This window comes from Kogia breviceps, chromosome 2, assembly GCF_026419965.1.
Source record: "Kogia breviceps isolate mKogBre1 chromosome 2, mKogBre1 haplotype 1, whole genome shotgun sequence".
Taxonomy (NCBI): domain Eukaryota; kingdom Metazoa; phylum Chordata; class Mammalia; order Artiodactyla; family Physeteridae; genus Kogia; species Kogia breviceps.
Genome location: NC_081311.1, coordinates 104238238 through 104263347, shown reverse-complemented (window position 1 = coordinate 104263347; position 25110 = coordinate 104238238). Strand labels below are relative to the sequence as shown.

Genomic DNA, 25110 nt, shown 5'->3' with positions numbered 1-25110 from the left:
GGCTGATTGTACTAACGCTCCATCCTCGCGTGTGCTCGGAAATTTCTGTAGCCAAGTTACGAGCAAATCAAATCCTGGTCCCCATGATGTTCGGAAAACCCCTTTCTTCCTCTAAGAAAGGGGAGGGGACGGCCAGGGTGGGTGGGGGAGAGATGTCTGGAGAATGCAGGAGGCTGAAGGTGACCTGGTCCCCTGCTGGCCCCCGTGCACGGCCAGACGTGCCGTCGGGGTGTTTCTACTTAGAGGAACGCTTTGGGGTCTCTGGGACAGGGGGCAGAGAGTCCTGGGAGAAGCGCCTGACATCCCGAGGGCTTGCTGGGAGCCAACAGGCCCGGTGCCACCTTCTGCCACACCCAGGGGACCCAGCAGCTTCGGACACTGAAGCCGCAATGCACGTCTGTCAGGCTGCGGAAGGGGGGAGGGGGCACGGCTTCTGAGGAGTCCCAGGGCCTCTGCTTGGGGAGCGGGAGCGTCACGTCCCTGTCTAGGCCCATGGCCCTGAACCCCCGGCCCTGTGTTAGCCTCGGCCATCGAGCCCCTCGATGCCCGGGCAGCCTCCAAGCCTCCGTGCGTCAGCACCTCTGGGGGCCAGCCGCGCGGGCACGCTGAGAACCCCCGGTCTGTCCTCCTGACAGGTCTGGGCTTACCTGTTGGTAGCATCTCTCTGCTCCGCTCAGCAGGGTAGGGCCACCGGGCAGGGTCCTCCCGTGGCAGTGTGTGGTCGTGTTCCGGTGCGTTTGATGCGACTCCCATTAACGGGGGGTTGGGTACCGCCCACCTGGAAATACTATTTCTCCAACATGTCCATCCAGGACACAGCATCCCCACTAGAGGGAATGAGTGGTGGCCACCCACCCAGGCTGCCGTGGAGGAGCTCACTGCTGGGCGGCAGGGACATAAGGGGAGGCTCTAGAGGCCGGTGGCTTTCCCCTCCTTGGATCTTTTTTTTTTTAGTAAACTTATTTATTTATTTTTGGCTGCGTTGGGTCTTCATTGCTGCGCGTGGGCTTTCTCTAAGCGAGCTCCTGCTTGCTTTGTGGCGAGCAGGAGCTACTCTTTGTTGCTGTGTGTGGGCTTCTCATTGCGGTGGCTTCTCTTGTTGTGGAGCACGGGCTCTAGGCACACGGGCTTCAGTAGTTGTGGCACGCAGGCTCAGCAGTTGTGGCGCATGGGCTTAGTTGCTCTGTGGCATGTGGGATCTTCCCGGACCAGGGCACGAACCCGCGTCCCCTGCATCGGCAGGCGGACTCTCAACCACTGCGCCACCAGGGAAGTCCCACCCTCCTTGGAACTTAAACATGACGTGACAAATCCACTCGACACAGCAATGCAGAACACACATGCGCACAAATATACAAACACCGATGTCACTGAGGCGAGCGTCATGAAAGATACCCACCTTTTCACGTGTGATTTCTGTTATTTTCGATCCTACTCCTTTTTATTGCATTAAAAAACAAAGGTCTTAACCCACTACATTTGGACTCACGACCCACTCGTGGTTAACAACCTACAGTTTGAAAAACGCTGCTCTGGGTAGTTGGCAAAACAAATTCTGGAATGGCATACGACTGGCCAGCACCTGGGTGTCCCCCGAAAGCAGGGGTACCTGACTCAGGGCCAGAAAGAGACAAGCGGTTCAAAGGTCCCCGCCGCCCAGACCGTGGGCAGCCCCGGAAGAACTGAGATGCTGCAGGTACTGTGTCCAGCAGGGGGGCCTGTGCTGAGTGCGGCCTCAGCTTCACTTTGCTGCCTCTGAAATGACCCCTAGGGCCACAGGGAGAGGACCGACATCCGAGATTCCCCATCGAGGGTCTGACCCTCTAGACCCAAGCCTGTTTGGCTCCCCGCTCTCTGGGGATCTGGCAGAGCAGGGTTGGAGCTGCTTGTTATCCGGAATGACCCTGGGCGCCTGGGCTGGAAGGTGGGCGAGCCCTCCCCGACCTCCTGTCCCCTGAGCTTCGCTTCATCTCTCTGCCGGCCCCTACAGTCATGCTGCTGGGAAGAGCATCCTGGCCCGTCCACTGACTTTATCAGCTCTTCTTTCCAGGGCCTTGCCACCACCCTGCTGACATCACTCCTGGATCTAATCAGCCGCTCAGGCCCAGGGTGAGCTCTCTGCCCTCACTGTACTCGGTCGCTCCCGGCGGCTGGCAGCTGGCCTCTGTCTCCCCTCTGTCCACCGTCCACCAGGCTGGCCTCGTTTCTCGCCTCCTTCGCTGGCTCTCTCACCTCTCAAGGCCCAAGTGCCCTGGGGCCTCACACTTGGCTGTCTCCCTTCCTCTTGTCCATAGCCACCCTGTCCCTGGGGGAACTCATCTCGCCCTGCCTTTCAGTGCCATCCGTATGCTGGCAGCTCCCCAATTCGGTTGACCTCTGCCCTGAACCCCAAACTTCTTCCAAGTGCTTATGCAGCACCCCTGCCGGTGCCTAGCAGGCCTCTCAAACTCCATACACTCAAGGGGAACTCTTTATTGCCCGCTGCTTCTCTCCCCATCTCCCCCCTTCCCATAAACGGCACCGCATTTTCTTGGCTGCTCAGCCCCCAAGCGTGGGATCGGCCCTCCGATTTCTCTCTTGCCTTCACGCCGCACACCCAGTCCATCAGCAAGTCCTGTCGACACCAGCCCCCAGACAGAGGCCAGAGTCACCCACTTCTCACCACCTCCACTGCTGGAACACCGGCCCGACCGCCACCCCCCTTCCCTGGATTATTGTAACAGCACCGAACTCCTCTGTCTCCCTGCAGTTTATTCTGCGCCCTCAGCTAGACTGACCTTCTCACTGGGTAAATCATATCACAGCAGCACTTGATAAAACCCTCTAAAACCTTCCCATTGCACTTAGAACAATCCCCAGGCTCCTCGCCACACCCTTTGGGCCCACCCAATATTTATTCTGTATTTCTTACTTTCTGGTTGAACCCTTGTTTAATTTGGAGCCGTGTAGCACCCAGCCAAGTGTCTATATTTCCCAAACCTCCTTTACATCTACAGGTGGCCAATGAGAGAAAAGCAGATTTGTTGAGTGGGGCTCTTGGGATTATTCTTCCAAGAGCGCTGGCTCAGCTAAGAGGATGTAAGGCTTTCCTCTTCTGCTTTCCTCCTTCCCACTGTTTGAAATGAAGATGTGATGGATGGTGCTGCAGCAGCCGTCTTGTGATTATAACTTTGATGATAGAAACTTCATGAACAGTACAAGGAGCATGAGTGCCCAGTGACCACGGAGCCATCATACCAGGCTTGGAATCCCTAATTCTGAGCTTTTCCTATGTGAGAAATAGCTTGTGTTAGCCATGGAGGTCAAATCTAATCCTAAGGAGTAGAACTTGCAAAGAAAGCTTCATGTAATCTGGCCTCTACTTCCTTCAGTCCTTCTCTTGCTTCACCACGTTCCAATCACATTGGCTTGCTTTCTGTTCCTTGAACGTCCTAAGCTTAGTCCCACCTTGGAGCCCTTCCCCCAGATTTCTGTGATTTCCTCCTTATCTTTGGATCACCTCCTCAGAGAAGACTTTCCTGACTTAATGTAGCCCCCCTGACCAGCCTGCTTCCCATCAACCGCCTTTTAAAAATCCATGACACTTTTCACTCTTGGAAATTATTTGCTTTTAAGAACATATTTATTGTGTGTTTCTTTCTTAGATAGTAAAGTTTTGTGAGGATAGAGATGTTGACTGTCTTGTTTACAGCCTATGATAGGCACCTTAAGAAGTATATGTTAAAAGAATCAGTGGAACAAGATGACCTTTCAGACTTTTTGGAAGAACTTTAACTTGTGTGTCTCCATGCCTCACAGAATTCCTTCCCACGTATTTGAAAATAGTTCAGCCAACACCTGTGCCTCATGCATGGTTGCTGGGCTTAGTAACAGCTGGAGGGAGAAAAAGACAGCCTAGCCTTGTGCTCCAGAAGCCTAGAGTCCAGCGGGCAACACAGATAACCGAGCCCATATGGACAGGCAAGTATTGAAGAGCTGGCTACCAGGAGGGCACCGAGGATGGGGCAGTTTGTGCCCTTCAGTGGAGGCAGAAGCTGGCTCGGAAGAGCTTTGTGGGGGCAAGTTCGGATAGAGCGTGTTCCTGGCAGACACGGTTCGGGGGAAGGACGCTGCATCAGTAAAGATAGAAGGGGTGAGGCCCTCAGTGTGACCATCTGTCCCGGTTTGTGGGGGACCATCCATGGAAAGTCCCACATCCTGGGAAACTCCTTTGTCCCAGGACGAGTGGTTACCCTAGAGATACAGAGCATCCGGGCCACGAGAGGTGGTTCCCAGTGGCAGCAGGAGAGAGAGAGAGAGAGAGTGGCTGTGGCCGAGGAAGGGGATCCTTCATCAGAAGTTAGATAGGTGACAGGAGCAGATGAGAAGCCCTGAGGCATCACAAGGCGTCTGAACTGTTTCCTTGACAGCGGAGACCCCTATAAAGGCTGCGGGATGGAGCTCGGTTGCAGAAAAGATTTGGAGGGTGGCTCTTCCTCCGGGGACATGCCGGGGGCTGCAGGTCACCAGCCTGCACACTGGGGGCGGCCGGTGCGGCTGGCGCTGCTTGGTCTCCACGGCCCCCACCTCTGGATTAGTCAGGCCAGAGGTGTGCTTTCCACACAGCCCCCCTTTCCCCAGGGCCAAGGCTCATGGGTGCCCCTGGGAGAGCCACCCAGCCGGTCCCTTTGGAGCCTCTGACGGCCACATTCCGCAGACCGCACCTTCCTGATGTTTCCAGGGCAAGTCATTCCAGGGGAATCTGGGGAACGTTTTCCTTCTGCGGCGGTGGGGAGGCAGGAGAAGCAGGGGGGCCTGGGCAAGTTGGTGCTTCCCCATCCAGCGGGCCCCGCGGCGGGGCGGAGGCCATGCCGCCAGCGCCAAGGCCCCGTGGACCATCTCAGACATCCGACCTAGACCTAACCGCGGGAATGGTCTCCATGGCAACTCCTGCCGTTCCTGACTGCTCCTTCTCCATCTCCTCCTCCGCAATCACAAACTCCTATGGATTCTGCCTTCTAGGTCTCCGGTGGAGTCAGGAGCGAGTCTGTTTAGGGCGGAAAGGGCCTTGATACTCTTTCCCTCGCTCTTAATCCTATTGGCGCAAGTACCCTGAGACTGGTCACTGTTCCTGTATCTCGGTGCCTTGGTCGCACACCTACACTCCCCACCCCCCACACGTGTCACACTAACACCTGCACACTCCAACACATGACACAACACATACAACACGTATACCTCAACACACACACACACTAACACACACCACTACAAACACTATACACACACAGACCCAACACACATACAGAAAGACCCATACCCAACACACACACACACACACACACACACACACACACAGACCCAGACCTATACCCAACACACATACAGACCCAACACACACACACACACACACACACACACACACACACACAGAGACCCAACACACATACAGAGAGACCCATGTCCAACACACACACACACACACACACACACACACACACACACAGACCCAACATACACACAAACCCACAGACCCATACCCAACACACACACACACACAGACACAGACCCATACCCAACACACACACACACATGCACACACCCCCCCATACCCAACACACATACAGAGAGACCCATGCCCAACACACACACACACACACACACACAGACCCAACATACACACACACCCACAGACCCATACCCAACACACACACACACACACACACAGACCCAACATACACACAAACCCACAGACACAGACCCAACACACATACACACACACAGACCCATACCCAACTCACACACACACACACACACACACACACACACACACACACACAGACCCAACATACACACACACCCACAGACCCATACCCAACACACACACACACACACAGACCCAACATACACACAAACCCACAGACACAGACCCAACACACATACACACACACAGACCCATACCCAACTCACACACACACACACACACACACACACACACAGACCCAACATACACACACACCCACAGACCCATACCCAACACACACACACACACACACAGACCCAACATACACACAAACCCACAGACACAGACCCAACACACATACACACACACAGACCCATACCCAACTCACACACACACACACAGACCCAACACACACACACACCCAACACACACACACACAGACCCAACATACACATAAACCCACAGACCCATACCCAACACACACACACAGACCCAACACACACACACACACCCATACCCAACACACACACACACACAGACCCAACACACATACAGAGACCCATGCCCAACACACACACACACACACACATGCACACACACACACAGACCCAACACACATACAGAGACCCATGCCCCCCCCAGACCCAACATACACACACCCCCACAGACCCATACCCAACACACACACACACACACACACACAGACCCAACATACACACAAACCCACAGACACAGACCCAACACACACACACACACACACAGACCCAACATACACACAAACCCACAGACACAGACCCAACACACACACACACACACACAGACCCAACATACACACAAACCCACAGACACAGACCCAACACACATACACACACACAGACCCATACCCAACTCACACACACACACACACACACACAGACCCAACATACACACAAACCCACAGACACAGACCCAACACACATACACACACACAGACCCATACCCAACTCACACACACACACACCCAACACACACACACACACACACACACACACACACAGACCCAACATACACATAAACCCACAGACCCATACCCAACACACACACACAGACCCAACACACACACACACACACACCCATACCCAACACACACACACACACAGACCCAACACACATACAGAGACCCATACCCAACACACACACACACACACACACACCCCCAACACACATACAGAGAGACCCATGCCCAAAACACACACACACACACACACACACACACACACACACACCCAACATACACACAAACCCACAGACACAGACCCAACACACACACACACACATACACACACACAGACCCATACACACACACACACCCAACATACACACAAACCCACACACCCATACCCAACACACATACAGAGAGACCCATACCCAATACACACACACACACACACGCCCATACCCAACACACACACACACACACACACACACACACACACACACACACACACCAACATACACACAAACCCACAGACCCATACCCAACACACACACACAGACACAGACCCATACCCAACACACACAGACCCAACACAAACACAGACACAGACCCATATCCATACCCAACACACACACCCACACACACAGACACAACACGTGCACACACACACACACAAACCCACAGACCCATACCCAACACACATACACAGACCGAACACACACACACAGACACAGACCCACCCAACACACACACACCCATACCCAACACACACAGACACACAGACCCATACCCAACACACACACACACCCAACACACAAACACACACCCAACACAGACCCATAGCCAACACACACACACACACACACACACAGAGACAGACCCATAGCCAACACACACACACACACACACACACACACCCATACCCAGGGCGCGTGCGCACACACACACACACCATCCAACCCTCTGAATTCTGTGCCTGCACTGACCTTCCTGGGACCACCACTGCCCCGTGCCCTCCAGCCTCTGGGCCGGGTTTCCGCTGGGGGCTCCATTTCTGTCGCTTAGTGTAAGGTGCCCCTGGCAGCCCTCTCCCCCAGGGGCTCGGCCTGAGGGCTGCCCCCGGGCCTCCCATGCAGTCTGCTAGCCCTGAGTCTGGAGTTAGCCTTCCCTCGGCTCTCAGTTTTGGAGGCTGCCCCCCTGAACCCCCGGCCTGGCCTTGCAGCTCTGCGCCCACTGGCCCAGATCAGGAGGGACCCAGTGCCATTTGCACCCTCGAGTCCCCTTTCCCCGGACAGATCGCCCAGCCGGTGACCACGGCCCCCTGGCCTGGGCTGCCCCCAGCGCCCTATCCCAGCCTCCTTCTGGGGCCCTCTGCCGCACTCAGCCTTCCTGGCCACCTCTGCTCCTGCAGCCTGCCCCGTCTTTTCTTCCACCTCCCTGACTGCTCCTTCTCTGTTTCCCATCTTCTTGTCCCCCCTGCTCCCTCTCTGGGCGGTCACCCTCCTCAGCTGGACGTCTCCTTGCTCTCAGGGCTGCTGTGGGCGGGCGCGGGTCCTGCAGAGTCACCAGGACCCTGCTCGGGGCCTCCTGCCCCGGATTCAGAAGGCGCAAGCATCTGCCGTCTGGGAGGCCCCGGCCAGGCGCCCCTCTCCACCCCGACCGGCTCTGCCCTACTCTCTCCAGGGCTGCTCCAACCCTGGTCTCCCCTCCTCCCTCCACCTCTGGAGACCTCACGGTGCCAGGGCGGAGGGCCTCCCGCTCACCGGCTCCCAACACACTCCTGGCTCTGCGCTTGCTGCCTCCGGGGGGTCTGGCTCTCCCGGCTCCCCGAGCTGACGGCAGGACCGTCCACAGTGCTGTCGCCACCTGGCGCACTGCTCTGCCCTCACCAGGTCCTCTGTGCAAAGGCATTCAGTATAGTGGATGAAAGGGCACTTGGGGAACAAAAGACGGACGCGTCGGGAAGTGCTGGGGGTGATGCTGAGGGGCCCTGGACCCAGACCAAGCCCTGTGGCTGGAAAGGGTGAGTTACCCCCACTATGAGCAAGATGGGTGTGTGTGCATTTCTGTCTTGAACTGATACAGGATCCGTGGGGAGCTGAGCTTCGGTAAGTAACAGTTTGACCACATTACTTATAGATACAAGCAGTGTCATAAAGGGATCCCATACACGTGCATATTCTTAGCTTCTTCTGACTAGTGATAGTGAATGTCAGTGGATGGGCATTTTAGCACCTGTGTCCCCGATGAAAGCCAAGGCATTGGCAGCTCGTTTTTTATTTTAAATTAAGTTCCTCGCTCTGTGCTGTTATTTCTGAGTCAGTAGGAAGTTGCGGGGGTTCGAGAAGCGTTAGACCCTCTAAGGGAGGTGAAGCTCAAGTGAAAGGGTTAACGTGTGTGTCTTCACCCTAAAGATGCTGAATCTTTTTCTTTCTTCTCTTTCTCTCCCTCCCTTCCTCTCTTTCTTCCTTTCTTTTTCTCTCCCTTTCTCTTTTTTTCTGGTGCAGTACAACAGGGCAAATCCTTACCTCCCCGGCTTGAGAAAAGCTTGCGTGGAAAAACTCTGGGTCGACGGGCTCCGCGGGCAGGGGGCTGCTGAGGGTGCTACCTGCTCGCCGGGGTCCCGTTCCTGGTTCTCCTGGCGGCGCTAAAGCAGACCGACTCTGGGTTGATCTCTCACCGACTCAGAGAACGCGCACACAGTAGGTATTTGTCCTTCAATAGGCCAGAACCAAAACACTTTACCCCTTTCACAGCGGGGTCTCCTAATCAGATATAAATACATTGAGCCATCAAGCAACAATCAGATCCTCCCCTTTTCATTCTTTTTTTTTTTCTCCAGGATTTCAACCCGTAAGCCAACGTATGGGGAAGGGCAGGGGCTAAAAGCGGTGAATGCGCTCGGGCCCAAGGAGGGGCGTAAGAAACGCCTCTTTTCTCAGGCTAGCTCCTGACTCACTGGGGCCCCGGGGCCTGGTCAGCGGGGCCACAGTGCTGACTTGCTGGAGGTTAAAGGGCTGAACGTGGAGAGGACTTGACAGCAGCCCAGCTTCAGGAGCCAGTCAGCAGGCCTGGGCCGCGGGGAGATGAAGCTGGTCCCGGCGTTGGGATTTTTTTCTCTTCTACAGCCGTGGTGGTTCCCCCGTGGAGCTCCCATCAATGGCTAGACAGAGACTGTTTAAGCGACTAGGGGCATTCAGTTAGAGTCTTCTGTAAGGAAAGGGAACACCTGTGTGGGGCGTAGCACTGCGATGGCCTCTTTCTGAGCTGCTTTACCATGGGAGCCTGCCAGGCATGTGTCGATAGGGATACGGGGTGCACAGGTGCTCAGAGGGGTGGCGTGACCTGTGGGAATAGAGGTCCTTAGCTTCCTATACATAAGTGGACGAACACGCTCATGGGTCTTCTTTAAAAAGCAAAAAGGATGCCTTGTCTGTACCTGTATATACAAGGCTAATTTCCCGATGTTCTTTTTTTCTGCCTTGTCCCTGTCTCACATCAGAACCTGAGAAACGCTGTCTTGGTTCGGCCGGGCACCTTTCTCGGCTGGCGGCTCACCGGGTGAGGCGAGCCTCGTCCCTCAAGGCGCAGACGCAAAGGTTGGCTCTGAAGCTCGAGAACGGCTGAGGACCGAGGAATGCCATTGAGGGGGAGTTTGATGCTGGGACCCAAGTGTTCCCAAAGTGGACACGGTTGAGTTTGGAGACCCGAAGCAAAGAAACCTTAGAAATTCTCTCTTGCCCTGTGTTAGCCGCAAAACAAGCAGCTCTTTGCGTTCTGGCAACCCACGGACATCTAGGAGCTGTAGACAGGACCCCTCGGGGCAGCAGTGGGGCGGGGTGGGGGGGGAGCCTCGACTCTTCCTGCTCAGCCCTCGCCTGCCACTAGCTGCCCAGGCCTCCTGTCCTATAGGAAAGGCGCCAATACTCACCCCTTGTGGTCCTCACTGCCTCCCTGATGGAGGGGGGGTCCCCCAGCCCGACCCCCCAGTGCTGCCAAGGTGTCCCTCAAACACTCTCTCAGGGGGCCACATGCCCTCCTGGCGTCGGCCCCTTTCTGGGCGGACAAGGCCCCTCCTTGGCCTCGCTCCTGTGGACCTGCCCTTGCTGTTCACCTGGACCAATGTTCTCACCGCTCAGGCTCCCCTGCCGACCGACCCTCTCTCTCTCCCGTCCAGCTGGGAGAAGCCTCCTCCGCTTCAAGGCTCAGTTCACATCCTGCACCCTCTGGGACTCCCGGCAGAGGGAGGGTCTCCTCGTCCTGGCCCCCGCTGCACTGCAGGGGCCAGATGGCTGCCGAGCCGTCCTGTGCGTGGCCCGCTCTCCCTAGCGCACCGTGGGGAGGGTGACCATCGTCAGGACTTTGGTTCTGTGCTGCTGGATCCCCGGCAGGTAGCTCAGTGTGGTCATCGAGTGAATGGGAAGGAATTCTGGGCCAGGGCTAGTTGGCGATGAGCAGTTTGAAGCGGGACACTCACCAAATGGTGCACTTAGCGCCTCTATTTTTCTAGAAAATGTACCAACTTGGACAGCCGTCCCTACGGGGCCTGCTGTTGAAATACTTCCTGAACATTCAAGACACGTGGAATCCTACTCCTCCACGGCCTCCGGCACCCACGCCCTCGGCCCTGCTCGGGGAAGGGGAGGGGGCTCCCCGCCTCCCCTCAAGCTAGCCTCTTCCCAGGAATGGAACCAGGCACCCAGTAATTTGTGTGGTTCTCGCTAACAGACAGTAGGTTTCAGGGGGCCAGGAGCGAGGGCATCAGGTCAAGAGGAACGACTAGCTAAGAGGCCCTGCAAGCTGGTTCTGTGCTGGAGCTCGTTTAGGAACAGCACGGGGCCACACGAAGGGCTGATGGTCCTGCAGCCCGGGTGGAGGGTGTTGGCTGCAGTGTTGCTGTGCATTATTGTATTCAAAACTGACAGGCAGGGGGCTTCCCCACAACTGCTGAGCCGGCGCTCCAGAGCCCACGCGCCACAACTGCTGAGCCCGTGAGCCACAACTGCTGAGCCTGTGCTCCAGAGCCCGTGCGCCACAACTACTGAGCCTGCGTGCCACAACTACTGAAGCCCGTACACCTAGAGCCCGTGTTCTGCAACAGGAGAAGCCACCGAAGTGAGAAGCCCGTGCACCGCAACGAAGAGTGGCCCCCGCTCGCAGCAACGGGGACCCAACGCAGCCAAAAACAAAACAAAACAAAACAAACAACGCAAAAAACTGACAGGCGCAGTCACTTCCCTGGCTCAGATTGAGGGCTGAGGTCGCCCTCAATCTAAGGGAGAATGGAGTCCAGTGCTAAATGAAGCTTTGCAGCAACAGGAAAAGGTCCTTGCCTCTCAGTAGGGGATGGGGGGGCTTCCCCCCCCCCCGGCAAAGCACAAGGTGATCTGGAAGAACTCAATTTACACCCTTGGCTCCTGCGGGCTGGGGCCTCAGCAGAGGGCGGGATAATCCCAGCTTCTCGAGCAGATGGTCTCTGACTACCGCTTGACCCAGTTCCCTCCCAGCAGATGACCTGGCAGCGGGGCAGAGGGCCCCTCCATCAGGGGAGCAAGATGTGGACCCTCCTCGCAACCTCCTCCTACCAGCAAGGGCACGGTGCCTTTTGTGTCTTCCCAGCGCCAGGGCGATGGACAGGATGCTGTACCTTCCCAAAGGTGTGGCGCCCTCCCTTCTCCCCCCAGGTCTGTCCAGCCCAGGTGGAACTCACAATAAGAAGGATTGCAACCCAGCAGGCAAGGAACGCTACTGCGAGCTTGTGCTGGGGAGCAGGGGTGTGAAATCCTTCAGTGGCCTAATGAATTCTCCCAATCAATCGACCGACCAAACTTTCGTCCAGTAAGCTCCCCTGATTGTCTGCCGGGTCTGGCATCAGACAGAGGCCTGGTCCTTGTCCACCAGAGCCTGAGGCCCCACACGGGAGACAGACCGGTGAAGAGGTAACAGCCAGGCACTGGGCTGAGAGGCCAAACCAGGCCAATGGCTAGTCAGGGCACCGGAAGGCCATGACGGGCTTCACCAAGGAGAAGAGATTGGGCTGCGTCTTGAAGACTGAGCATGAGTTTGCCAAGTAGGTTGGGGGCTGTGATGATGGAAAGAGCCAGAAGACCACAGCATGTGCGCCCAGTGGAAGACGCAAGGAAAATCATAAAGGTGGGTCTGGCCGCGTTCGGAAGGTGGTGGCCTAGGCTGCGCAGGAGGCAGAAGCATCTCCTTTCTGCCCAAGGGTAGCAGGCTTTGGGACAGGGCGAGAGGTGGAGACCCGAGGGCACGGGGTGCTGTGGGTTTGGGACTGGCAGAGGACTGGGGTCTGGAGAAGGCCCTAAGGAGCCAAAGGGCTGCCCTTTCGGGGCCCCTGCTGGGCCCCTGCTTCCCACTTTGGGTTGGTAAAGCCAGACCAGCCCCCCTTTCGCACCTCCGGAGCAGCCCTGCGCACCTCCGGTCGCTTCCTCGGATCGGGAGGGAGGGGGCGCTCGGCCTCCAGACTTGCGGGCCTCGGCGAGGCTGCGGACCGGGCTGAGCGCCCCAGCGGCGGGCTGGCCAGAGAAGCTTGGGATGAGGGGCCGCGGGGGCTGCGGGGATCCCTGAGCTGCAGGCCGAGGTCCACCTCGGGCGTCCTGGGCTCGCCAACATGCTAAGAACGCTGAAATACCTCCGCGCAGTCCCATTGTTATGGAGCGCGGCCACGGTGGGTGGGTGTCTGGGCCACTGAGGGGAGGGGGCAGGGCCGTGTTCCCGCTGCGCCCCGGGAGCACCGTCCTGCGGTTCCACACCCAGGCAGGGGCGCGAGGAGGGCACAGAAAGAACGGGTTGCATTTGGGGTTCTGGACGCGGCTGGGACTCGGTGCCCACTGACAGCACCTCTTGTCTGGCGGCCTGAGAATGGTGGCCTTGGCATCACAATTTACTGAGTGCTGGGAGGAGCCCGGCCCGGTCGCCTCCTCTGGGGCTCCCCACCGGCCCGTGTGATGCGAGGCGTTGCTGCGCCCCAGGTACGGATGCGGCGGGAGGGACTAGGATGTGAAGACCCTACGCACGGTCACCCCTGCAAAGCTGGCCTTGGCTGAGCCTCGACCGGGACCCGGGTCTGCCTGCAGCCAAGGTTTTCCAGTTGCGGGGTGGCGGCCGCAGTGGCGCTGGAGACCTCGCCAGCCTGCCAAGCCCGGAGCTCGGAGGCCTGTTGGCGGCGAGGCCGGGGACCCCCGCAGTCGAGGAGCTCCTCGGGGCGCGCCGCCGGCAGAGGCAGCGGCCGGCCAGGCCCTTCCAGACCGCGGGGCCCACGCCTCGGCGGCCCGGGGCGCTCGGCTCGGGCACTGCAGCCCGGGAGCGACATCCACCGGCGGAGCCAGCCCGCGGCGCCCGAGGCCGCCTCGCCCCGCCTCGCCGCGGCCCCTGAGGGAGCACTCCGGGCAGGCCCGGGCCGGCGGCGGCGGCGAGAGGTGCCTCTCCCGGGCGCGGAGGGCGGCGGCCGGGCCGGGGGCAGGGCCTGCGTGGCCGCGGGCAGGAGGAGGGCGCCGGGACCCTGGGCCGGGAGCCCGTCGGAGCCGCCAGCCGCCCAGCTGGGCGGGGGTCCGGGGCGCCCACGTGGTGAGAAAGTTTCGAGACCGCAGAAGTGGCCCGGCCTCGCGGGGGGCAGGGGGGAGGGGAGAGGCCCGGCTCGCCCCTCCTGCTCCCGAAGGCAGAGGAAGGGAGCGGAGGGAAGCGGGGGTGGGCGGGGGAGCGGGCGGCACCCGCCTCAACAGATCCCCATCCCCCTGTCCCCCCCCTCCCCGGCCCCGGGAAGCGGAGCGGGGAGGCGCGGACAGTCTCCTCCCGCACGGCCAGGGCGAGACTCCCCCCCCCCCTTTTTTTTTCTGCCAACGTCTATCTCAACGCGCGCGCACATACGGAGATTGTGCGGCTTTTTTTCCCCCTTGGGAGAAAAAACGAGGAGAGTAAAAGAAGAGAGCAAAGCGAAGAACTCCTGCTTGGCGGGTCCGCACTCTGTCGCGGCCGATCGGGCGCGGGGACGCGGCCGCCACCCGCCCGCTCTCTCCGCCCTGCGGCGTCTGCCGGCGGGAGAGCCAGCGAGGACGCCCGCGCCGGGGACGCGGCGAGACTTTTAGGCGCTCGAGCCCGCATCGCCGCCGCCGCCGCCGCGCAGCCAGAAGAGACCGGGGCGAAGAGGGCCCGCCGCCGCCTCGCCTTCCCGCCCGGCGCCCCGCGCCCTGCCGGCCCGCCGGCCCGCGCACGCGGGCGGAGGGAGGCGGGCGGAGCAGAGGCCCCGGCGGAGCGCGCAGCGGCCGGCCCGCCCGCCGGTGGATGCGGCGCCCGGGGAGCCCGGAGACAACTTTGCCGTGTGACGCGCAGGGAGAACTGCAGCAGGGCCCGCGGCCCGGGGCTCCGCGCCGCCTCTGAGCGGGCCCGTGCTCCCCGGCGCTCCCGTCGCCGCGCTCGCCCCGCTCCGCCGCCCGCCCGCCGGCGGCCCTTCCTCGGCGCGAGGGCGAGGCGCTCAGGTGCGAGCGCGGGGCCCCGCCGCAGCGCCCGCTGCAGCGCCGCGCCAAGCCGCGGCATCCCCGCTCCGGGGGCCCGGGCGCCTTCGCTTCCGTCTCGGCCAAGTTGCGTCGACCGACCCTTTCGCCACCTTCCCCGCCCGGCGACCGGGCCGCCGCTGCCGCCGCTTTCGCTTCACCCGAGCAGGGGCTGCGGGGCCCCGACGCGGAGAGGATGGGGAGAAGGCTGCGGATGCCCAGGCGCCCCGAGACGCCCGTGCGCCAGTGACCCTCCGGCCCCCGCCTAGCCCCGCGCGCCCCTCCGGCCCCCGCGGCGCCCCTTCCCCGCCGCGCGGGAACCCCTGCGGCCCGGCCGGCCCCCTCCCCCTGTGAGCCGGCGGCGGCCCTCCCGGCGGGCGGGCGGGCGGAGGCCCGGGCGGGCGCGGGCGCGGGCGCGGGCGGGGGCGGGGCGGGGCGGCGCGCCGGGAGCCCGGAGCCCGGCCCTGCGCTCGGCTCGGCTCGCCTCGCGGCGGGCGCCCTCGTCGCCAGCGGCGCACCATGGACGGGCTGCCCGCTCGGGCGCTGGGGGCTGCCTGCCTTTTGCTGCTGGCGGCCGGCTGGCTGGGGCCCGAGGCCTGGGGCTCGCCCACGCCCCCGCCGTCGCCCGCCGCGCCGCCGCCGCCGCCCCCGCCGCCCGGAGCTCCTGGCGGCTCGCAGGACACCTGCACGTCGTGCGGCGGCTTCCGGCGGCCAGAGGAGCTGGGCCGGGTGGACGGCGACTTCCTGGAGGCGGTGAAGCGGCACATCTTGAGCCGCCTGCAGATGCGGGGCCGGCCCAACATCACACACGCCGTGCCCAAGGCCGCCATGGTCACGGCCCTGCGGAAGCTGCACGCGGGCAAGGTGCGCGAGGACGGCCGGGTGGAGATCCCGCACCTCGACGGCCACGCCAGCCCGGGCGCCGACGGCCAGGAGCGCGTCTCCGAGATCATCAGCTTCGCGGAGACAGGTGGGTCGGCCCCGCGAGCGGCCCTCGCTCCTCCTCCACCCCCTTCTCGCGGCTCTTGGCCGCCGCCGCCGCCGCAGCCAGCGCGCCCTGGGGGAAGCCCGGACTCCCGGCCCAGCCCGCTCGCCTCGGGCCCTGTGCGCTCCGTCCCGGTTGTCGTCCTCTTCCCGCTGGCAGCAACCCCCTCCCGCTGCCCTGCCCCCGCCGCGGAGCGCTCTGCCCTCCACCCCTGCTCTCCGAAACGGGCCCCAGCTCCTCCGGGCGCGCGCCCCCCTCCCGGCCGATGCGTGCGGCCCTGGCTCCGCGGGCGTTCGCTCGGTGATGGCTTAATGTTTTTGTTTCCCACGATCGGAGTGTAGGCTTAGCAGTGTGGATGGAGATGTGTGTGCTTGTTGATATCCGTGGGCCGGAGGAGTGTGTGTGTGTGTGTGTGTGTGTGTGTGTGTGTGTGTGTGCCTGCGTGAGAGGCCCCTGGGGCCGCTTCCATCGTCGGGTGGTGTGGGCTTGCCAGGATTGCTGAAGCCTCGCTGGGGAGAGCTAGGCAACCTCTCTTCCGATTGTGTGGGCACTGGAGTCTGGCGGAAGGCAGGCTTCTCAACAGGTCCCATCATTTACGCAAAGAAAGACTGTGGCTCGGCTCGGGGGCAGCCCCGTGCCTCTCGGCTCGCCTGGCAGCGGCGGCAGCTCCTTGGCCTTAGAGCCAGTAGAGTTCGTAGTTAACAAAGGGTCGGAGTCCTTTCTGGAATTTTCCCCCGGCCCTGGATTGCAAATTTCGACCACTGTCTAAATGTAAAAATCAAGCAAGGAAAAATACCTTTCCAACTTTAAAAGAAGGAGTAAAATGTGCTCGTGCTGAAATGCTGCAAGTGCTTTCGGCTCCGCTGTCCTTTTCAGGACTTGAATGAGCCCGGTGGCTTTTGTGCCTGGAGCTCAGCCCCATTTGTGCCCAGGGGACTGCAGAGAAGGTCGCAGGGGGAGCCCTGGGCAGGGCGGGGTGGGCAGGGAGCCTTGGGGGGGTGGTGGTGGTGGCAATTGTGCAAATGCCCTCCCCCCGCCCCCCCCCCCCCAAGGCAGCGGGCAGACTGTGCTGGTGCCTCCTGGGGATGAAAAGGGATGAAAAGTTTTGCATGGCCGGGTGTGGAGCAAAGCAGAGACAATCAGGGCTGGTTTGTGCTTAGAAAGAAACGCGTTGCTGTTTTAGCTGTCCGACAGAGTCAGGGAAAGCTGGACATGCAATTAGAGAGCTTGGATTAAACGGTGCTTTGGGGCCCAGAGTAGAAATGTGATTCTGGAAGGTCGAGGAGGCCTTTTGGTCCCGGTGGCACAAAATGACAGCGGGGGCTGTTATATTTCTGGTCCGTTTCACGGAGCCAGCTCTTTGACTTATAAATAACAGATTCAGGTCACAGGCAGCTCGTCCAAGACCAGCTTTTAAGGCTGCACTTTCCCCCCATTTCAAAGTCAGATGTCTGTTATTAGAGGAGCCAGGCGGGGCCTGAGGAGGGGGCTGGGAGGGGGGCAGTGGTAGGAGGTTTGATAAAACCAGCGGAGGCCACACAGTTGCCTTATTTGTTCTTCCTGCAAAAAAAAAAAAAAAAAATGTAGAGACTGTCAGAGAGAAGGGTCACTGAAATGTAGGATGAGAGAGGAGTCCTCTCTTGGTTGGCATGGCCTCACTTCTGCTTGAGCTGAATTATTGAGAAAACTAACAAGCCAGTTCTCCTTATCCGTGGAGATTTCGAACGTGCCATTCACGGGGAGCCAGGGTCTTGTGAAAGGGGTGGGCCTCAAGTTTCAGGGCCCAGTGTCCTGTCCCTTGGAGCTGCTAGGAAACGAGGGCTGCACTTTGCAGCCTGCAACGCACACGTTCCTGTGTCAGAAATCTGAGCAGAGCTGGCTTGTTTGCGGTGGAGGTTCCACTGGGGGTTGGATCAGATCGTGCTTAGGTAAACACTGCAAAGAGGCAGTAGGTGGCTCAGCTGGATTTTGCAATGCCCTAAGTTAACCAAAAAAAAAAAAAAGAACCCAAACTCTGCTAGAACAACCCACCCCCCAATCCTCAGCGAGATCCTGGTTTTGTTTTTCAGATTTCACAGATACCCGTAACAACTTGTTAAGATCTTGGCCTCCTGACAAGTTCCTCTGTTGAGCTTTGAGTTCTGACAGCCTGTCTCCTGGGAACCCTGGCCTGGGAGAGGTGAGGCCGGGTTCTCTAGGCCCGGACCCTCCGACTCCAACCTGGTCTGGGTGTCTAGACGGGAAATGATTTTGCCCGCCTCTCCCGGGTTACCGTCAGAGGCCAGGGCCCCAGGAGAGGTATTTCTGGGCAGGACCGGCCAGCGGCGTGGCCGGCGGAGTCCCCGTTTCCCGGCGCCTCACGTTCTCCTTGATCTAACTTGGCCTGCTCTCCCGCTTCTCCGCAGATGGCCTGGCCTCCTCCCGGGTCCGCCTGTACTTCTTCATCTCCGACGAGGGCAGCCAGAACCTGTTCGTGGTGCAGGCCAGCCTGTGGCTCTACCTGAAGCTGCTGCCCTGCGTGCTGGAGAAGGGCGGCCGGCGGAAGGTGCGGGTCAAGGTGTACTTCCCGGAGCAGGGCCCCGGCGAGCGCTGGGCTGCGGTGGAGAAGCGCGTGGACCTCAAGCGCAGCGGCTGGCACACCTTCCCGCTCACCGAGCCCATCCAGGCGCTGTTCACGCGGGGCGAGCGGCGGCTCAGCCTGGACGTGCAGTGCGACGGCTGCCGGGAGCTGGCCGTGGCGCCCGTGTTCGTGCAGCCGGGCGAGGAGTCGCACCGGCCCTTCGTGGTGGTGCAGGCGCGGCTGGGCGACAGCCGGCACCGCATCCGCAAGCGGGGCCTGGAGTGCGACGGCCGGAGCAGCCTGTGCTGCCGGCAGCAGTTCTTCATCGACTTCCGCCTCATCGGCTGGGACGACTGGATCATAGCGCCCGCCGGCTACTACGGGAACTACTGCGAGGGCAGCTGCCCGGCCTACCTGGCGGGGGTGCCCGGCTCGGCCTCGTCCTTCCACACGGCCGTGGTGAACCAGTACCGCGTGCGGGGGCTGAACCCGGGCGCCGCGAGCTCCTGCTGCATCCCCACCAAGCTGAGCACCATGTCCATGCTCTACTTCGACGACGAGTACAACATCGTCAAGCGGGACGTGCCGAACATGATCGTGGAGGAGTGCGGCTGTGCCTGAGGGCGGGGCTCACGCGGCCCCGCGGCGGGGGCGCGCCGCGCGCGGCTCGGGGGGCGTGGTGCTGCTGCTGGGCTGCCCGGGAGGTGCCTGGGGGCGGCCTGGGATGTTTCCCTGCTTCTTCATCTGGCCGTCGGCCAAAAGCAGAGGCGGAGGGCCCTCGGCGGACGCGGCCGGCTCGACAGCGCGCGCGCACGTGGCCGCGCGCAGCCACCCACGCGGCAGCCTCCGCGAGGGCAGCAAACGGATGCGGTGACGAAGGGCAGCTCAGCCCCAAACGCCGGTCACCCGGAGACGGGGGTGAGCGGCCACCATGCCCACCAGCTGGCCTGGCCACTCTTGAGTCGCGCCTCCCAAGCACACAGAAGAGCACAAAGACAGAGACACAGGGTAGGGGGCGGGGCGGAGGGCTGGGGAGCCCCGCAGAGGCGGAGGTGGGGAGCGGGCCGTGGGCCGTGGCCGCGTGTCCCCTTTTGCCGGTGCAAGGCCCGCCGTGCCTCCGCGTCTCTTGGCTCCGACCGATGCGTGGGCTTCGTCCCCCGGCCTGGGATCCCTCCTGCTGCGGGGACCAGGGCAGCCCCCATCCTTTCCCACCCTTGGAGAGGGAAGGAGGCCCAGAAAGGACATCACCTGCCGGAGACGGTGGGGCCGTGGCAGTGACCGTTTGACTGTTGCTTGGGTCCCTGGCTTGACTTCTGTGTGTGTGTGTGTGTGTGTGTGTGTGTGTGTTTTGGGGGGTGGGTGGGTGGGTGGGGAGGGAGGGAGGGAGAGGAGAAGGATCTTAATTTGATGCTTTAACTGATCACTAGCAGTTGAATGGTCATTCGTTCCGGTTGTACAATTGAAAAGGGACTTTCCTACCAGGTCTGACCTTTTAAGTTAAAAACCTGAATTGTTCCAAGTGGAAAAAAAAAGTTGCAATCTGTGCCCTTCCCTGGGGAGATTCCTCTAGGACTGGTTGGGGAGGAGTGGAAATGACTCTTAGGAAAGTGGGGTGAGCTCTTAGGAGGAGGGAACGGTGGGGTGAAGGCATTCTGGAAATGCTGGGGGTGGGGGGGTGGTGGTTGCCCCCTCAGCAGGGGCCGAGGGAGCACAGCAGTTTAACTGGTCTTGGGGAAACGGGGGAGGCTTTCAGCTGCTTTGCAGAAGTGGCCCACGTGGGCGCTGGCCACCAGCGCCGGCCACAGATGTGGCCCCCGCCTGCTTTGTCCACCCGCCCGCCCGCCCGCACCTCCTAGCGCTTGCACGCCCGCCTGAACGCACATGATACAGCCCTTGCTTTTCCGCGTGTCCTGAAGTGGCCCTTGGTGGAGCCCTGAGCTCGCTCACCCCCAGAGGTCCAAGTGCCACGTGAACTATGCAATTTAAAGGGTTGACCCATACTAGACGAAACTGGACTCGTATGACTCTTTTTATATTTTTTTATACTTGAAATGAAATCCTTTGCTTCTTTTTTAAGCGAATGATTGCTTTTAATGTTTGCACTGATTTAGTTGCATGATTAGTCAGAAACTGCCATTTGAAAAAGAAGTTATTTTTATAGCAGCAAAAAAAAAAAATACAGTTAAATGTATTATACGTAATTTTGGAACCAAAGAGGCCAACAGATCAGTTTTAATTTTTATTAGATGGTGAGGCCATCTTATACGAGGTGGATGCTCCGAACAATCCCTTGAGTGGCCTGCCAGTGTTTCAGGGTATAAATGGATTTTGTTTATTCAGTTTGATGTGTCTTTTCTATCCTTACACACCCAGAAGGTAGAGTAAAAAAGACGATGGTAGGATGCAGGTGTGTATCCTTAAATCCCCATCTTTGTGTTTATTTAATAAAGCTCCCCTTAGGTTCTGTTTCATAATAATTTAAAACCAAACAATTTTCCCGTAGACTTGCTGTTAAAGTATTCTACATTTGTGTACAGTTGAAGAAAATAAAAGATGGAGTGCCACGGGCTTCCTGCCTTGTGTGGTGTCTGGGGTGGTGGGCTCTGGGCTCGAGGGGGCAGCTGCGGGGGGGAGAGTGAGTCCAGGTGTACGGCTTTGATGCCAGTTACCTCCCTGGGCTGCTCCCGGCATTCTCTCAGTCCTTGCCACGAGCTCGGATGTCACGCAGAGAGTCTAGGAAAAGTGGCAGGAGATCCAAACGGAGGACAATTAGCAAATTCATGAATTACACATTTGTTTACTCTTCTGGTCCCAAGCCTGATCGTGCTGCACCGAGGCCGCGTCTAGTACCGTTGGAAAGTGCCGGTTAAGCCCTTTTCCTGGGAGCAAATGGGAAACCTGGGAGGTTGAAGCCCGCCTGACCCCATGCCCGTCCCCGTTTACTAACAGAGGTGACTGCGACCCAGAAAAGGTTACTGTCTTGGGGTGGAAGCCAGAAAACAAGGCCCCGAGGATGCCAGGTGTCCTCTCCTGTGGGGGTTTTAACTGGTCGTAGGTGGTGGTGGTGGTGGTAGTAGTGACACCGGGCCACCTGCAGTTGCAGGGATGCCTGGAGATACCCACCGGATGCTGTTATCAGGCCACCCTTGTATCATCACGCCTTTGTGGGAAATGGCATTTCCCAGAGTTTGGAATCTGAGGCTCAGAGAGGTTCGGGGCTTACCTGAGGTCACACAGACGGGACAGGCACCCTGGGCATTTGAGTCCAGGTGCCACAGCTGGTCCACCCTTTCCCCTGGCAGGACCGCAGGGCTGAGGCCTTGCTTCATCAGAGGCCCTACGGGGCCAGAGGGGCTCCAGCGTGTGGTTTGGGGGTCACACGTGGTCTTCCCAGAAATCTCAGGACATGTGAACAAGTGGGACCTTAGGGGTTATCTAACCCCATTAAGCCAACAACTGGGAAACTGAGGGAGCTCTGGGCAGCTGGAGGGCCACCTCGATTCACATGGCCGGCTAGGGGCAGGACGCAGCCTCTGGCCTCTGTCTTTTTCTAGTCTTTGCCCGGCCAAGAGAGCTGCCACCCTGCCAGGCTTTCGTCTGAGGGGAGCATTTGTTCATCTGTGATGTCTTGAGATGGCATAAAAGTTAATGGGGGCAAAGAAGAAAATTTCGCAAAGACAGGCCTGGCCTGGACGTGCTAGGGTATGAAAGTCACCATGCGGCTGTCCCCGGCCCAGGAGGCTTGGCTGCAGTCACCAGGGGCCTCTGCTCTTTGGATGCTGAGGATCTGCAGGCGCCCTCCTGGGTCACAGGGTGGCCCACGCGTCCCGCGGGGGCCCCGGAAGGGCCTGGGACTCCGAGGTGGGAGGCCAGCGGCCGGCAGACGTGGTCCCCGAGTGGTGCCCTGCTGCCGGGCGCTGGTCTGTGCCCCGAGGGGTGAGCCCCGCAGCTGCCCGCTGCCGGGGCGATGGCGGGTGGCATGCGCCGTACCCCCGAGGACGGGCATCCCCGTCCCAGGGCTGGGCCTCCTCCCCGGCAGGGCCGCTCACTTCCTCCCTGTGCTTCTGTGGTCCTTGGCTCTCCGTTCTTTCTCCCCCCGCCCCCGTTGGCTTTTCCCCACATTCTCTCCCTCCTCCTCTTCCCAGGGGGCCAGGCCCAGGGTCCCACCTCCCCCCAGAGGCGTCCCTCCTGCTTGCGTCCCCTCTGTCCCTCCCTTCCTTCTTCAGGCCACCAGGCCGTTAGCGGCTCACAGGGCCGTGCGTGAGGCCGGGCCAGCCGGAGCCAGAGCTGCCGGCCCCACCCGCCTCAGCTCTTTCCACGCGCTGGACTCGCCCTTGGCTGACCTTCGGACATGCCTCGAGCCCTCAGCAACCCAGTGGAGTCTGAGGCTGGGATCGGCGGGGCGAGGGGACCCACACTGTTCCCTCCAGTCGCGCCTCCCCATTTCCCAGACGGGCAGACAGAGGGCCCGGGAAGCAGGCCTCCAGGGCTGCCCTGCACCTGCCCCTCTCCCGGCCCCCTGGACATGATGCTGTGGCCGCCCGCGGGGGCTGCGGCTCCCTGCTGCTGCACCAGGCGGGCCCCTGGCCCACCTGGAGCCCGGGCTGGCCCCACACCACTCCCCCGGCAAAGCCCTGTGGGAACCCTTGCTGGGGACCCCCCAAGGGGCCTGGCAGGCTCCCCTCCTGGGCCTCCTGAGGGGGCGGGAGGGGGCGGGGAGGGCACGGGCTGTCGCCAAGCCGCGGAGACGGCTGCAGGCTGGGGAAGGTGTGCCTTTGTAGGCAAAGAAGCCGGAACAAAACACCCTGCCTGTGGCCAGAGGCCCCGGTCGTTGGGCTTTCAGGGGCGTTTGGAGCCAGCGGCAGATTACCTGTGGGCTTTGCCGGAGGGCCGGGCCTGCCACGCGAGGCCTGGGGGTGAGCAGTGCGCGGGTGCCCGTCAGCGTGGGGGTGGGGACGGGCTGCGGGGGAGGCTGCGTGACGTGCGGCTCTGCGACTGGACGTGCGTCGGCCTGTCTGCTGAGCCGTGGCGGGTGTGAGGCTGTGTCCGCGGCCGTGCACGGTGGGCGGCGCGCGAGCTTGCCCGGGTCTGGGGTCGTGTGGCTGGGTGAGTGTGAGACCCTGTGGGATGTGAGACTGTGATTGCGGGGTGTGGTTGCTCGGTTGTCCGTGTGTGTTTCTTGCCATTTTCATTTTCTTCCTCGTCCAAAACTGATGCCCCTGGCCAGTTGTACACGGTGATGGGGTTTGTTATATTTTTAAATCTGGGCTAGATCTCCCCCTTGCCGGACAGGCGCTGGGGCAGGCGTGGGTGCAGGCACCACTTCTGTGGCCCACGTGTTCGCCCTCAGTGTGTTTTCACAGCCCCGCTGCCCTGCCCAGCCGTGCAGTGCCGGGTGGGGGGGGCGTCACTGTGATGTCCCTGCAGCCCCAAAGCCGGAGCACTTTGGAAGTAGAATGGGGACTTCCCTGGCGGCGCAGCGGTTAAGCATCCGGCTGCCGATGCAGGGGACACGGGTTCGAGCCCTGGTTCAGGAAGATCCCACATACCGCGGAGCAACTAAGCCCGTGCGCCACAACTACTGAGCCTGCGTGCCACAACTACTGAGCCCGCGTGCTGCGACTACTGAAGCCTGTGCGCCTAGAGCCCGTGCTCCGCAACAAAAGAAGCCACCACAATGAGAAGCCCGTGCACTGCAACCAAGAGCAGCCCCCACTCGCCACAACTAGAGAAAGCCCACACACAGCAACGAAGACCCAACGCAGCCAATAAATAAATAAATTTATATTTTAAAAAAAGTAGAATGGCACTATCTGGTCACTCCTTTAGTCACTCAACAAACATTTCTGGGTGCTTGCTCTTATTCATGCATTGTCTCAGTTTAGTCGTCACAACAGCCCAGGGGTGGATGGGGAATAGGTATCATTATCCCCATTTTATGGATGAGAAAGTTAAGTCTGAGAAAGCCATGCACTGAAGGTGGCACAGCTCATAAGTGGCAGAGCTGAGAGTTGCTCCCAAGAGTTGTTTCCAAAATCACTCATAGCCACCGAGTTAACCAGGAGGAGGGGGACGGGGTGGGGAGGGGCATGGCTGTTCTGGGGCCTCCCTGGAGGAGAGGAGAGGCTGGGGCTGAGGGTCTTCTTGGCTTTCAGTTGGGAGGGGGCCACCCGCTCACTCATGCCAGGCCTGCTGCCGGGATACCGGGAGAGCCATGCATCTGAAATTTGACCTGTGGGGACAGCCCCACGCCCTCCCTGGTCAGGTGTGAGGGCTTTGGCTGCTGGGCCCCATGGGGTGGAAGAGGCGGCCTGGAGCGTGGGCTCGGAGCCACCCGCCCCCACCATCCCCCCGCCG

At 60.3% G+C, this 25110-nt stretch overlaps 1 protein-coding gene and 1 long non-coding RNA gene across 2 annotated transcripts; both read left to right on the top strand.

Moving 5' to 3' along the window:
• The first annotated feature begins 15727 nt into the window (after positions 1-15727).
• On the top strand, positions 15728-19420 carry INHBB (inhibin subunit beta B). Its single transcript, XM_059054922.2, has 2 exons — positions 15728-16178; positions 18599-19420. Exons 1-2 carry the CDS (start codon positions 15728-15730, stop codon positions 19372-19374), a joined length of 1227 nt encoding a protein of 408 aa, XP_058910905.1. The 3' UTR covers positions 19375-19420.
• A 4359-nt stretch (positions 19421-23779) lies between these two features.
• Positions 23780-24551, top strand: LOC136793704 (uncharacterized). Its single transcript, XR_010839319.1, has 2 exons — positions 23780-23859; positions 24181-24551. It is a non-coding gene; the product is annotated as an uncharacterized lncRNA (long non-coding RNA).
• The last annotated feature ends 559 nt before the right edge of the window (positions 24552-25110 follow it).